Raw genomic sequence first — 16,136 nt, 5'->3', positions numbered from 1 at the left:
GGTTCAAATCCCACCAACGAAAACATGAGCAATTGTACACAGTGCTCTATAATATGATGACTGCAGTATAAAAAGAGGATAAAAACTTTGTTGGAGGAGGAGTTTATACCCGCCGGACGGGAGCCCAGTAAAACCGCCTTCTACCTACCATATCCGCGGTGCCTCCTGATTAGAAAAGGCTCACTGCAATATTGGCGGTTGGTGGTAGGTCTCACAATTGGTGGTCACAGAATACTGACATGTCCCATGAACCAGCGTCCCATGAATTGACGTCTATTCTTTGTATAAATCTCAGTGCTTATCAGCATTGGGGCTTCTATGTACAAAGGAGGACACAGAGCTGTGCCAAAAGATGATAGCACTGAGACACCGTGGAACGTCAGTGCGATGATAAACTCGTAAAGAAATCAATGAAAAGTCTGGTTAGAAAATCTGAGATTAGATGTACCGATGTTGCATTCTTTATAAAATGTGGGTGTAATGATCTCATGACTCCATGCCAGGGTTGCCTTGCAGGAAGACCCGCTCCTCTTTGTGTTCTTGCAGCACAGATAATATCTGCTGGGGAGGATATGTACATAATTGGTACTTACATAACGTGCACAGCACAGCCAGCAATTGACTCATTTCTGCCGCCTGGTTAGGGTCTCATCAATGCTTTGCTTCCTTTATGCAAGCCTGGGCTTTGGCAAGTGTGATATGCTCTGTCTGTGGAAACTCTGTGCCCAGGTGGTAAGGAGACAGAGGGCCATCTCATCCAAGTTGCCAACTGCCTGTTGTTTTTTTCCAATCTGCTCACTGGCATTTTGAAATTGTTATATATAATCTCCTAGGACCAAGATAATTGAATACGGCTTCAGTTGAAGCTAACGTTTTGTTTGCCAGTTGGATTTGGTAACTTGACTGTGAATACCCTCAGGTTTTAGGCCGGCGTCACACTAGTGAGAAATACAGACGAGTGCTATGCGCAAAAAAGGCATAGCACTCGTCCCAATGTTAATCTATGGGGCAGCACCCATTAGCCGATTTTTTTTTTTTTTTTTTTTTTTCCCCCCCCCCGTATTATACGGGCTGAGAAATTTGCAGCATACTGCAATTGTCAGCGTATTACACCCGTAATATGCCAATGCAAGTCTATGGGAGCGAGAAAAATACGGATTACACACGGACCAGGCGTGTGACTTGCAAGAAATGCGCACCGGTGTCCTTTAACAAAATTCAGGCAATTCAGTGAACAATATAGTAAAATCACACTGACATGTTTAATAAAGAATAGAAAGAAAAAAAAAAAAAATACTAGATGTTGCCCTGATTCTAAAGCATCAGGTACTCTAGAATATGGCCAGCGGGAGATTAAAATTAAAAAAAAAAGTGATATACTCCCCTTCCGACGGCCCCCGGACTCTTTCCCTTCTCTCACCACTCTCCTGTCATCTTCCAGTCCCAGTAATGCTTAGCGCGAAGGACCGGAGATGACGTCACTCTCGCAAGAGCGTGACGTCATCAGCTGTGTTTCGCGCAAAGCATTACTGGGACCGGAAGGTGCCGGGCATGTGGTAAGAGGAGGGAAAGAGTCTGGGGGCTGTCAGATGGTGAGTATACCACTCTTTTTTTATTTTAATTCCTTTTTTTTTTTTTTTTTTTCAAATATGCTCACCTTCCGACGGCCCCTGGACTCTGTCCCTCCTCTCCACGCTCCCAGCATTTTCCGTTCCCAGTAAAAGACTGCTGCTGACGTCACTCTCGCGCGAGGTTGATGGTACCCAGGGTCCGGAGGAGTCTCCTCCGGACCCTGCGTACCGGCTAGCGCCGGTCATCTCCCGGCTGGCGCCGCTGATCTCCCGACGGTAGTGGTGGTGTGCCGTCCTTCAAATTCCGGCCTGCGCACTGCACAATCAGCACCGCGGGACTTCGGTTACAGACAGACACAATAAGACGAATATATATATATATATATATATATATATATATATATATATATATATTTATTTACTTGAAGGAGTTCTACATAGCATAATAGCCACTAAATCAATTGCCGGCTTTTGTAAAATCAATACAGAACCCGACATGAAGTGACACATGATTTGGCTTTTGCATACAGTAAACCTATTCATTTAGTTTTTTATATGTCCCTGACTAATAGATTAGTGCATGTGTGTTAAATTTGGGACATGTAGGTATTAATTTAACGGGTAAGTTCATTGAAAAAAATTGCATGGCCTCCCCACGGTATTTTCTCCACCAGAGAGGGAAAGCCAGTGAGTGAGGGTAGATAATAGCCTAGAGAGACCATGGTTATTGCCCCCCCCCCCAGGCTACAAACATCTGCCTCCCCAGAAAAGGCACATCTATAAGATGCGCCTTTTCTGGCACTTAGCCTCTCTATTCCCATTGCCTTTAGCGGTGGCTCATCGGTTAATAATGGGTTAATGTCACCTTGCTACTGGTGGTGACATTAAGCTGGGTTAATAATGGACAGGTGTGAATAAGACACCTATCCATTATTAATCCTATAGTAGTAAAGGGTTAAAACACACACACACACACACACACACTAAGGGTACGTGCACACGCTGTGGATTGCAGTGCGGATATGGCCGCGCAGATTTTGTAAAATCCGCAGGTAAATCTGCAGGTCAAAAGACCTGCGGTTTTACCTGCGGATTGCTCTGCGGTTTTTCATCTCCACAATGGAGGAGATGGCAAACCGCAGCGGAATCCGCAGAAAGAATTAACATGTCAATTCTTTCTGCAGTTTCAAAACCGCGGAAAAGTCTGCACTGCGTTTTGTTTATTCCCATAGGGAATAATGGTACTGTACACTGCAGCAAAAACTGCTGCGGACCCGCATCGGCCAAATCCGCTGCGGAACCGCAGCAGAATCCGCAGCGTGTGCACACACCCTCATTAAAAATTCTTTTAATGAAATAATCACACAAAGTTTTTGACCTCTGGAGTCCGCAGAGGGTTTTGAGATCTCGCAGCATAGACGTTCTGACCCGACTTTAGCTAGGATAGTTGGGCCATTTGTGTTCTGTACACTTTTAACGTGAAATTTATATTTAGAAAAATCTTTAGTCTGGGGTTGTTTTAATACAAGAATTGCTGACCCATGCACGAAAAATGGATGATAATCTTATCCAGTACATTGAGAATATCCTTTTTTTTTTTCTTGTATGCAAAAAATAAACCCCTGTATGAGTCCTAGTAGGAGAGCTAGAGAGCCAAGTGCAGTGAGAAAAAATAATCTGTCCACTTAGGCATCCATTTTTCCTGTTTGTCAAAGAACACGTGCCCATTGTTATTGCTTTGCTACTCGCATGTGTGAGTTGTTTTCTGACCATGTCCACAAAAAGTTACGGAGACTCATTCATTGTTGGCCTGGGTCACAGCTTTAAATTGCCCATACAAGGCTCAGCATGTGAGAATCACAACAGGACATAGATTGCATCAGTGTATAGTCCATGTGCTGTCCATAATTAATGTTGTAATGGACAGGAGTAGGCTATTTTTTTTTTTTTTTTTTTGTTTGTTTGTTTTTTCATACATTCTAAAGACATACTGATAGGGAACTTAGATTGTGAGCCCCATCAGGGACAGTGATGATGTGTGCAAACTGTAAAGCGCTGCGGAATATGTTAGCGCTATATAAAAAAAAAATAAAGAAAAAAAATAAAGAAGATACATGAAAAGCGCTGATTACTCTGATGGTAAAATCTGATACAAAGCACTGATGACATTCATTTTTTTTTTTTTTTTTTTTGCTCATGTGAAAAGTCTCTGACTTGACTTGCCAGACTTAAGGCCCCTTTACATTTAGCGATGCACCAGCGATCCGACCCGGTCAGGATCGCTAGTGCATCGCTAAATGATCGCTAGTGAGCTGTCACACAGGCAGACTTCACAGCGATGCAGCAGCGACGCAGCGCACGATACTCACCTTTCACACACAGCGATCCTGACTCCTGCCTCCACGCATCACTCGTCGGCGCCAGCAGGAAGCGGACGACGAGAAATGGAGCCGCACATTCTCGCACAATCAGCGATGGACAGCGGGGGAGCCGGTCGGAGGTAAGTATCACACATAGCGATATCGCTATAACGTCACAAAATCGGTGACGTTATAGCGATATCGCTAGCGATAACACTATGTGTAAAACCCCCTTTACTGAGGACCAGTCATCGCTCCTCACATGTCTGGTATAGTAAATGTAGGTATAACAAGCACTAGAGAAACATCAAATCCATACCTAGCTATAAAATGTGCTAAATGTTAATGTGCATAGCGCTTTCAATATAACGTGCCTGTTATATTTACAGATACTACATCTGTACCAGTATTTCCCAACTGTACCAATAAATTAATAACTGGGTGTTGCCCTCACACACCTTTTACCTTGTGAAAAGGCTATGTTCACTGTGACAGTCACTAGCAGAGTACTGGAGGGGAGATGTGTTTCACTGAGGCTATTAGCTTCAGTGATTTGAAACCTAAACACTTGCTCCAGCACGTTGTCTTGAGAGGGGTTAATTGGCCATATTAAGGGCTAGGTTTTTGTGTTTTTTTTGAACAACCATAGAGTGGGTAGGAGGTTGTTCACCATATCTCCACCCCAGGGTGTGGTCTGGGACATAAATAGCCAGCCTTTTGGGCCATTAGGTGTTCAGTGTATCTGGAGAGGCCATCTGCAGAGAGTTGCCTGTGTTTGTGCTAAACTGAACCGTGGTTTTGCTAACCCTGAGCGGGCATACCCCCCGCAGATATATAGACTGTGCTATACATTTTCGTTTGTTTTCCAGTTATGCCAGAAAGGCTGTGTTTGCTTTGATGAACTTTACATTGGTTTATGCCGTGCTGTAATAAACCAGTGAGAAATTTAAAGACTCAGCGTTCCTGTGTCTACCTCCATGTGTAGCCGAGTGAGCTGATCTACCACATCACACACAGCGGTTGTGTGCAGTAGAAACTGCATCTGAAACAGAACATTTACTAGAAAACAGGTCCGATTTAAAGAATTAAAAGGCAGCAGATGGATAAAAATATTTTTTGAGGTTTCGTATATAATCTGGAAAGTAAATCGTAGATCTGTATCCAACACCCTCTGTTGGTATTCAGCACATCTCTCCTGGCATGTCTCCATTCTTTTTCCTCTCTCCATGGTCAGAGTGGTATTTTGGATCATCATGCTGTTTATTTTTATGTATTTTTGGCTTTGCTTCCTCAGCAGACTTTTCCACAGTATTACTTGGCCCCAGTTTAGATGTAAAATATTCTTTTCTGCTGTAAATGGTAATAATTCTTCTTGGTGGTTTTACGCGCTCTGTTCATAACCACAATGGAGAGACAGATTTGTGTGACCTGCACTTCGGTAGAGTCTGGTTACCGGTTTATCTAGTGTAAAGTAGTGTTACTGTTCATTATTTATGGGCGTCTTTGTCCCACACTGTTTTTCTATAGAGACTGACAGAGATGATAAATATTTGAAGCCCTTTGAGTCTTTTCATATTTTGCTTGGTACCGTTGGGAGTTTGTGAACACACATGGCAAAAAACAATGGTCTTGTGTGTAGCTGTATAGTTACTATGTTTTGGTAATGTGTATATATTATAGGTTGGGGCCATTGGACATATTATTAGACATATAAAAATTAGTTGAAACCTGTATTAATGCTGATATGTAATGTTTTGAAGTTGGAGAGGGTTGTGACCAGCAGCTAGACGCCTCTGGCAGCCTGTTATATCCTTTCCAAAATAAATGCAAACCGGCTCAAGCGTTTAAGTTCATTCAATCTTTTTTACCCCAAACATCATCTGTTGGGGAAAGCTGGGAGACCCCCATACAAAAAATGATCAATTTGGTTAACTTTGCTTTTATGCATAAAAGGCCTCAAATAGTGAATGTACACAGCCAATTTAGGCAGCTGATATTTTTGGGGCAAAGCTGCTACATATTTCACTGCAAAATAAATTTCTACCAAAATCCACTTTATGTGACTTGTTAGTTTTTGGCGCGGATTTTACCAACATTATATTCTGCAAAGAGTAATTGACATTCCGCACATTTGTAAATTTCCTTGCATCTCAATTTATGTGCAGACGATAGGTGTAGATGAGATTTTGGTCACAACGCTGTTATGTCAGTTTTCTAATAGTAAGACCAAAGAAATGAGCAAGAACACATGTTGGTAGAAGTGTAATGTTATAGGTGGACACTTAACAGACATAATCTGGGACTAAAATAAAATTAGCAAATACCCTGCAGTAAGTAAATAGTAATAATACAGTGGGGATGGAAAGTATTCAGACCCCTTTACATTTTACACTCTGTTTCATTGCAGCCATTTGGTAAATTCAAAAGTTCATTTTCTCATTATTGTACACTCTGCACTCCATTTTGACTGAAAAATAAAACAGAAATGTAGAAATTTTTGTAAATTTAATTAAAAAGAAAAACTGAAATATCACATGGTCATAAGTATTCAGACCCTTTGCTCAGACACTCATAGTTAAGTTACATGCTATCCATTTCGTTGTGATCCTCCTTGAGATGGTTCTACTCCTTCATTGGAGTCCAGCTGTGTTTAATTAAACTGATAGGACTTTACTGATACTGACTTAACTGGCACAATGTCCTCAAATAAGAATGCAGATAATAAATGGGCACTGTAAGCGGTTTATACCTTGTGGGAATAAAAGGACAAGAAATAGGAAAAACCCAATGTGGCTAAACAAAGAAGAGGGGCAATTAATAGTAAAAAGAAATCATTTAAACTGCTAAAGCAGGTTGGCACCGTTGAAGCTCTAAAAAAAAAAAAAACTATAGGGAGAAAAATACTTTATCTAAAAAAAACTAATTAAAGTTGCCTAAAAGGAAAGGAGAAGCATATTGCTAAGGAGAGTAAGACTAATCCCAAACTGTTTCAACTATATCAGTAGCTGTGGAGAGCTATTCCAACTCTGCTGCATCCCACCATCAGTCCCAGAGCATCTACACTGCAGCGCTGGTCACCTCTGAGACACCACAGGTGGCGTCACAAACACTTTACAAACTCTTTATTTTTCCCCTGTAAATATCCCCTTTTATTGGACGCCCAGGGCCACGGACCGGGTCATTGCCGCTGTGACACATCCCTTTAAGAATATGCAAATAAAGTCTGTGGAGCCTCATTTAAGAGTCTCAAACACCGGACTAGCCAAATCTTCCTTCAGGGAAGGACCCAGCCAAGGAGTGGCTCCTTTCGGAAAGGAGCCACTCCTTGGCTGGGTCCTTCCCTGGAGGAAGATCTGGCTAGTCCCGTGTTTGAGACTCTTAAATGAGGCTCCACGGACTTTATCTGCATATTCGTATTTCCCAGGGAGCAATGCACCTAGGATTTCACTGAGCGCCTTTGCCTGCTGCCGCAGTGTTTTCTTTGACTGGTCTCACTGAGGTCAGTGATTGTTTCGTGACATCCCTTTAAGAAGCAGCCCAGTACCGAGTATCCCCACTGCCCTGGCGGGCGCTCCAGAAATAGGAAGTATCTTTTTTGCTGCATGAGTCATCATTAGAACTACAATTCTACATAATTGCGAAGTCCTTGAAGGGGGAGGAGCGGAGCAGCTGGCTCAAGACTTGAAGAGGGTGTTGAGAAGGATTACCAGGAAGATTGCAGTCAGTAGTATTGCAGTTCCAATGATGACACATGCAGGGAAAGTAGACTTCCTGTTTCTACATGGCGCTTAGAAAGATTCAGCTTGTCTGGGTAGAAGGGCAAAAGGAGTAATTGTAAGTACACAGTACTATATAATATGATGACTGCAATATATTTGGAGGATAAAAACATTGATGGGAGGAGTGCTTCTTTATCTCAGTTTAATTCTATATTTTGATACATACCGTATATACTCGTGTATAAGCAGAGTTTTTCAGCACTTTTTTTGTGCTGAAAACGCCCCACTCTGCTTATACACGAGTCAATTGTCCCAGCGGGGGAGGAGGAGAGGTGGAGCAGCGGGTGACAGAACAGGAGCCTTTGTCACTGCTAAAGAGAAATGAATATTAATTTCTCTTAGAGTGCGCACAGTGACAGCTGCAGCCACAGCCGCTGGCTTCCAAAAGACATCATACTCGCCCTCCAGCGTGCCCTGCATCTCGTTGATCCCGGGGCCCTTGCGGCATCTTATTGGTTCCGGCTTCCGGCAGCACTTCCTGTGCTGAGCGATCACGTGGCACAGCTCATTAAGATAATGAATATGCACGTGTCTCCACTCCCATAGGAGTGGAGGGAATATTCACTACCTTAATGAGCGGTGCCACATGATCGCTCAGCACAGGAAGTGCTGCCGGAAGCCAGCACCAGCGAGATGCGGCAAGGGCCCCGGGATCAACAATGGCTTATATTTGAGTATATATGGTAATTGGTTATCAGCTTTTTTTTTTTTTTCTTGTAAATTATAGTGGTTCTTGCAGTTGGAGGTAACACCTCAATATTGTGCATGTAATTACCGTATTCATCTGCTACCGGTTATTCCATATTTAATAATTATTAGCCATACAGTACCATATACCTCCAGTATTATAAATGAAAGGTTGCAGAGATACTTGATCCTCACATTATAAATGTTTGCATCCCTGAGACCTAATTATTAAATCCCCATGAAATGATATTCTGTATAGGAATAAAAGTTCTTTTTAACCTTCTAAAAACCATGACCTACCATATTCTTCTGATATTGCTTGACCTGTATGGGCTATGTAGGCTGTGTGACAAGGAAAAAAATGTTATTTCATAAGTGGGCAGAGTCCAAGTTATGCCCCCGATCCCTGTGCTGGGGATAGCTGTATGTCTTCATTCCAGGGTGCTTCTTTTATTCGTCTCTGGATTTTGTCATGTATAGCTGGAGTTACCGTATTTATCAGTATAATTTTATTACATTTTTATCCTATAATGCTTCATTTTTTTTGTTTTGCAGGCTTCACATCCTGATGGGGCCTCTATGTTCTGGCCTCAAACGCTCATTCACAGAAACTATGAGCATCTCCAACTTTTCCTGGCGGCCATCATTACTTGTGTTCTTCCTGTTTTCCCTTACTTCAGCACTACACTCAATGGGAACCTATAATCTCACTGCCAATGGTTCTGAAGCAGTGCTGGAGTCGTTACCTGTGATCACATCTACGGTTGATCACATCATTGTGAAAGAGGGCAACAGTGTGGTCATCCACTGCAATATTGAAGGCCACCCAGATCCCCACTTCCAGTGGTATCATTCTAATGGACACCTACTACAAGAGAAGAATGGTAAATTGAAATTGTGTAGAATGTGCAAAATGTAAAAATATGATGGATTAATGGGTTTGTGATCCAAAATGTTAATTTATTTCATATTTGGTATGTATTAAAAGTGAAGACCTTCTTGTAGCGTTTTCTGGCAGATTCCAGTGTTTGTAAGGCAGCCTTCTTTCCCATGTTTAAAAAAACTGCAATGTATCTATAAAAATGTTATACTCTACGTTGATGCCATATGAGGCCAAATTTTATTTTATTTTTTTTACACAACTGTAGACTTGAACAGGCGAGAGTCTCCTCCAAAACACAGAAGAAACTAGTACATGCTGCAATTTATTTTTTTTATTTTTTTTTTTTTTTTGTTTCGCACAAACATTCAGTTCGTTGAAAAAAAAAAAAAAAAAAACCTCATGTGAACAACCCCACTAAGTAACAATGGTCCAAGTGCTGTTTTTCTACAGTCAGCGCTCAAATTAAAAATATTTGAGATTTTGCTAAACGATTTTTTTTTTTTTTTTTTTTAAATGAATAACTTCAAAAAGTGGCCAAAACCATGGAGGGACCATCATATAGGTTTCTGTAACCAATCTACATTTGTGCCTATATCCGCTTAAGCAAATTTTTAATTTCCGTTTAGGAGTTCCTTTATTAGGTCCCCTCTATGCCTAAGGCCAGGATCACACATGCGATCCTCGGCACTCGGATTGGAGCGTGCTGCCGCATAGCAATCCATGGAGCCGCACGCTCTGCTCCTGAGTGCCGGCGGCAGTGCCCGGTATTAACATGCGAGACTCGGCCGTGTTTCTCGCATGTGTGATCCCGGCCTAAATGGGAGTCCCTTCAAAGCTTTTCCTCCTACAGAGGGATCATTAGATAGATCTTGCGTGTTCTATTCTGGAGTCAAAATAGTCCCTTCCATTACACAAAAGCTGAATCTGATATCAAAGAACCCACTTATGTGTAATTATCATTCTTACATTTCTGTCTGGTGTCTCCAGGCAATTATCTTACTTGAGTATATTCATGTTACATGGAATATTAGCAACCTTAGGCCAGGTTTAACTAAAAAAAAAAATCCTGTTTTTCATCCAGAAAGAGTATTTTTTATCCTTCCTGTCATTCTTATGTCCGTTTTTTTAGTTTACTTTAAAAATTATAAAATATAATAGGCCAAATACAGTTCAATATTGTAAGATTTGCAGTGGATCTGTGAAAAATGCGCACCCACTGACTTATAATAGATCTGATCCAAAAAACAAATTTCAAAAAGTGCAAACTGTGATTTTTAATATATATATTTTTTATTTTTTTTAATTTTATTTTTTTCATGCAAACCACATGCAAATGCTCATATGAACTAACATATTGGTCTGTGTGGTGTCCATATGCTGTTTACTAGGCTCATCTGAAACTTTACTTTGCAACTCCTGGCCATTGGTTGGCTTCAGCTGTTTTGGTTGATTACCGCATGAACTCTCACGACCATCTGATGGCCAAGGCCGGACTAGACATAAAATGATGATGATGATCAGCCAGAAGAAGGCTCCTTCGATCAATGCATTGCAGGATTTTCATACAAATAATCTTAATAATTTTAACCCCCCCCCCCCATGTGGTATTATATTAGTAATATGAAAATCTGTCTTTAGTGAATAAAGAGTTTCCCATTATTTGAGATAAAAGATGAGTCCAGGAGGAGAAAGAAACAGTTTTCTCTGATATGGAAATATTTCCATGTGTTCTATTCATTTATATATATATATATATATATATATATATATATATATATATATATATATATTAATATTAATTGGGGAGTTGGGTTTAAAAAAACAAAAGAAAAGCTGGCTTGTACAAGATGTCACATGATTGGCCAATTTCTACCAGTCATGATAGAAACTATATAATGTATATGCAAATATACTTGAGCGCTCACCCCCAGGTACACACAGCTGCTACAACTTGCTAACAGCCACCCCCATCTATACTTAAGTTTCTCTCAGGGCTCATACTCACATGCGAGAAACTTGGACGGGTGTTACACGTCAATACCCGGCACTGCCGCCGACACTCGAGAGCGGAGCGATCAGCTGCTTAGAAATACATGGAGCCACACTCCGCTCCAGAGTGCCGCGGCAGTGCCGAGTATTGACGTGCAAGACTCGTCCGAGTTTCTTGCATGTGAGTATGAGCCCTAAGGATGATTTGAAATGTCCATCGTTCATGGTCCAAGTACGGGCCGTTCGTCTCCTGACCCAAACTCCAACAACTTAATATATGCCTGGAAGGCTGCTGAGTTCAGGTCAGAAGACACGTGGCAAGTCCATACATCGCGGTCCATAATTAGACCATGAATGACGGGCATGTGAAGCTGTGTACTGAGAGCAATAAAACTTTTCAGCCAGCTAACCTACTGTAGTACCAAGCTGTCCTTTTTGGGTTTTTTTCCTCACATCCGCATACCTGAAGATTTCGGTTACAATTGCTTTCTTGACGTGGTTATGGTTGAAAATAAACAAGAGCAAATATAAAAAATTGCGTAGTATCAGGAAAAATGCCGTTTTTTCTCTCACAGAAGTGTAAAACTAAAACATGGATCTTTATTTTGGCTGCAAGATCCTACATGATGGAAATGCTGTTTTAACCCCTTCACGCCGCAGCCTATTTTTGTTTTTGCTTTGTCTTTAAGGTACTGTCACACTTATCGATGTACCAGCGATATGACGCGGTCAGGATCGCTGGTGCATCGCTAAGTGGTCGCTAGTGAGCTGCCACACAGGCAGATCTCACCAGCGACATCGCTGGGGACGGGGGTCGTTACTTAGCTGTCAGACGAGGCGATCCTGACGGCCTCCCGCCCGCGTCCATGCGTCGCTCGTCGTCAAAGCAGGAAGCGCAGCAGGAAGCTGACGACTAGAAACAATCCAGGACGTTCTCGCGCGATCAGCGATAACCAGCGGGGGAGCGGTCGGAGGTAAGTATCACACACAGCGATATCGCTAGCAATATTGCTATAATGTCACAAAAACCATTGATGTTACAGCGATATTGCTAGCGATATCGCTTAGTGTGACAGGCCCTTTAGCTCCCCTCCTTCCCAAACCATAACTTTTTATTTTTTTGTCAATTTGGCTACGTGAGGGCTTGTTTTTTGCAGGACGAGTTGTATTTTTGAACGACACCGTTGGTTTTACCATAACGTTTACCGGAAGATGGGAGGACAAAATCCAAGTGCGGTGAAATTGCAAAAACGTGCAATCCCACAACTGTTTGTTGTTTTTTTTTCTTTTCTTCTTTTTTTAACCATGTTCACCAAATGCTAAAAGTGACGTGCCATTATGATTCTCCAGGTCATTACGAGTTCAGAAACCTCAAACATGTCTAGGTTCTTTAAATGGTGAAAAAAAGTCAAAAGTTTGTTGAAGAAAAAATTGCGCCATTTTCCGATACCCGTAGCATCTCCATTTTTCGTGATCCTGGGTTGGGTGAGGGCTTATTTTTTGCGTGCTGGGCTGACGTTTTAGTGATACCATTTTGGTGCAGATTCAATCTTTTGATCACCCGTTATTGCATTTTAATGCAATGTTGCAGCAACCAAAAAAAGTAATTCTTTTTTTTTTTTTTTCGCTACACCGTTTACTGATCGGATTAATTCTTGTTATATCTTGATTGGGTGATTCTGAACACAGCGATTATAAATATATGAATTTTGTTTTAATTGTTTTATTTTGAATGGGGTGAATCAGGAGTGATTTGAACTATTTTTTAATATTTTTAAAAACTTTTTTTTTTTTTTACTTTTCACTTGCTTCAATAGTCTCCATGGAAGACTAGAAACTCCATGATAAGATCATCTGTGTGTAGCAGTAATGCTGAGCGGCACTCATAGCAATCCGGCAATGACAACAACAGGGGTCTGCAACGCTAATACAGTTGGGTCCATATATATTTGGACAGACAACATTTTTCTAATTTTGGTTCTAGACATTACCACAATGAATTTTAAACAAAACAATTCAGATGCAGTTGAAGTTCAGGCTTTCAGCTTTCATTTGAGGGTATCCACATTAAAATTGGATGAAGGGTTTAGGAGTTTCAGCTCCTTAACATGTGCCACCCTGTTTTTAAAGGGACCAAAAGTAATTGGACAGATTAAATAATCTCTCCAGTCCCAGGAGAGATGTGGGCTCAGCGCTGGAGCCCACACCAAGGGGATAGACACAACATGCACAGTATGTATGGTGCATGTCGTGAAGGGGTTAAAAAGTCTGGGAAAATTAAGTGCGAACTGTTCTTCAACAATATCTGTTACCTGAAATGGTCGGAAGTTGCCGTTAATGCACTTAGTCACTTACATTTCTATGCCCATAAAAGCGTTTTTATTTCCATAGTATGTCATCAGCACAAGCTAAAATCGGGTCTGTAGCCTCCACAGTACCCCACTGTTACCTAGACTAAACTTTAGCACAACCTGTTCGTCCACCGCTGGGTGATTTCCTGTTATTCAGATCCTATTCTAGCTCAGGAAATTGGAGTACTGGTCCTGTTTTCAGATCCAAGTACATCAGATGCAGTCTACCAGCATGTTGTCAGTGTGTACACGTGACCCTGTATTAGTGAGGCGCCATCTAAGAAAATGAGAAGGTTTAATGATTATAAAAATAAAATCACATTAAAAAGGCATTGTATTCCGCTACGGGTATGTGCACACATTTAGGCTTTGCAGCAGAAAATCTGCAGCAAATTCTAATGTGCTGGCAGGAAAAACACTACATGAAATATGCGCTTTTTTCCATATTTATTTATTTTTTTGTGTGTGCACTTTTTGCAGTCATTAGAATGGGTGAAAATTGCTGAAAGAATTGACATACTGCAGATATGACACTTGTGACGAACCTACCCCGCCTGACATCACTATTATGTCGGAGTGATCACTTGGAACGGTCTCCTTGCTTGCATCAATGTTCCACACCTCCTGGGGACATGTAAGGTCAGCTTGGCACAGTTTTACACACACCACTGTCCAAGCGGGTCCTCAGAGTGAGAGGATGTGGCCCACGCAGTCGCTTGGAGGCCCCTTTCACTAGCACCAGTGAAACAGCACCTGTTCAGGTCGGTAGAACTACCACCTGTTCCTCATTAGATATAAGACCAGTCTGTTAACTGGATTATATCTGGCCAGAAGCCATCCCCTGTAGCATGTAAAGTTAAAAACCAGGAACACAAACGTGTGGATTCGCGGATCTAGATAAAAGAGCAGCCCAAGGTTATATTATATAATCACCTTAACGGTGCACTAGTCAATATAGTCAATACACTATATACACAATGGCTATACATATACAATTGTCAGATATGCAAATGCAGGTGAAATACAAAAGATATAAGCATATGATTCGTGTCAATTATCGGTTTGATGTTTGACCATGTGTGCTGGGCCACGTGGGGGCGTGGGCTGCCAGCTAGTTCCAGTTTCTCCCAGCACGTTACTCGATGTGATACCCTCCCCTTTCGAAGTGATCAGCAAGCATGACAGACAGTGCAAGTACATTTATCCCTTTGGTGGTTCACACCCTTCTCTGCCCCCAGGAGGGGCTGTGTCGCTCTCCCCTGGGTGTTTAGAAGCTAAAACTCCCAAAACCTATGAAGGATCATAATTTCCCAATGGAAGGTCATAGGGTGGCGGATCTGGCCCCTTTATGCATGGAGACCAAACATGGCATTGCTGCCTAGCTTCCACTAGTTGTTCCACTAGTTGTTCTGAATATCTCCCCACACTGGAGTGCTAGAACGGATCAAGCCCCTGGAAGTTGTTCGGCCAGTTTCTGAAATCTCGAAAATATAACTGGTATGTGGATAGGATATACGTTAATTCCTTATTCTTCTTAAATCTCCTAATAAAATCCTATCTGACTGGACAAGGCAGTTATACTGCAAGGGCTACACAGGAGATCATCTTGTAAGAGCTTGGATACCAGCTGGTGTGGCTGGACTACCTGCTGAGCCAGGTGTCCTTGTATAGCTACACATGCTGAAGGAGGATTGTAATCTGCTCTTTCTGACATCGGATGTAATATTCCATCCATGTGACATAGGCCTATTTGACCATGGATGGAATATTAAGTTTGAGCGGTTGGCCATGCACACGGGGTTTGTGTGGGCGATTGCCGATGGGTATCAACTGATTCTGACAGCTGACACCCGGCACTAGGTGCCAGGAGTGGGCATAGACCGCTCCCAGAACTTTAATCCCCGAAATGCTGCCATCGAACACAATCACAGTATTCAGGAAGCCGGTAGAGGGCTGACAGACCCTTTGCCTTTGGATCGGAGACTCCAAGGCGTGACGCGGCATGATGACATCTGAATCATTAGAGCTAGGAAATTTGCTGATCATTCGCAGTGCATGATCAGCAAGTCTTTGTCAGTGCAGAGCTGACAGTTTCTATAGCATGGGGAAGCTGCTTCATCTCCATGCTATAGAAGTGACTAACCTGAAAAAAATGATAGCCCCATATTGGGACAAAGTAAAAATGTTTAAAAATTTTTTTTAAATAATTGTAAAAATAAAAAAATAAAATCAAGATATTGTATCTCAAAATTAAATATTTTAAAAAAATATGTAAACCATAAAAGTACATTTGGTATTGCGGCGTCCACAAGACCCGACCTATAAAACTGTCCCACTAGTTTACCCCTTCAGTAAACACCATAAAAAACGAGGCAAAAAGCAATGTTTTATCATCATACCGTCGAACAAAAAGTGGAATAAAATGCGATCAAAAAGACAGATATATAAAAAAAAAATGGTACCACTGAAAACGTCATCTTGTCCCACAAAAAAACAAGCCTCCATACAGCTCCATT

The 16,136-nt window shown here is 41.6% G+C and overlaps 1 protein-coding gene across 2 annotated transcripts in view; it reads left to right on the top strand.

Annotated features, from left to right (window-relative positions):
- Positions 1-16,136, top strand: part of MFAP3L (microfibril associated protein 3 like) — a 56,973-nt gene that overhangs the window by 31,354 nt on the left and 9,483 nt on the right. For both annotated transcript variants that reach the window (XM_073577304.1, XM_073577311.1), the window contains exon 2: positions 8,953-9,281. In XM_073577304.1, the coding sequence (XP_073433405.1) occupies positions 8,966-9,281 (316 nt within the window). In that variant the 5' untranslated portion in view covers positions 8,953-8,965. The remainder of the gene's footprint in view (positions 1-8,952; positions 9,282-16,136) is intronic.

Source organism: Dendrobates tinctorius, unplaced genomic scaffold (assembly GCF_039654945.1).
Source record: "Dendrobates tinctorius isolate UK_male_01 unplaced genomic scaffold, ASM3965494v1 ptg000008l, whole genome shotgun sequence".
Taxonomy (NCBI): domain Eukaryota; kingdom Metazoa; phylum Chordata; class Amphibia; order Anura; family Dendrobatidae; genus Dendrobates; species Dendrobates tinctorius.
This window is presented reverse-complemented; position numbering and strand designations above follow the sequence as displayed.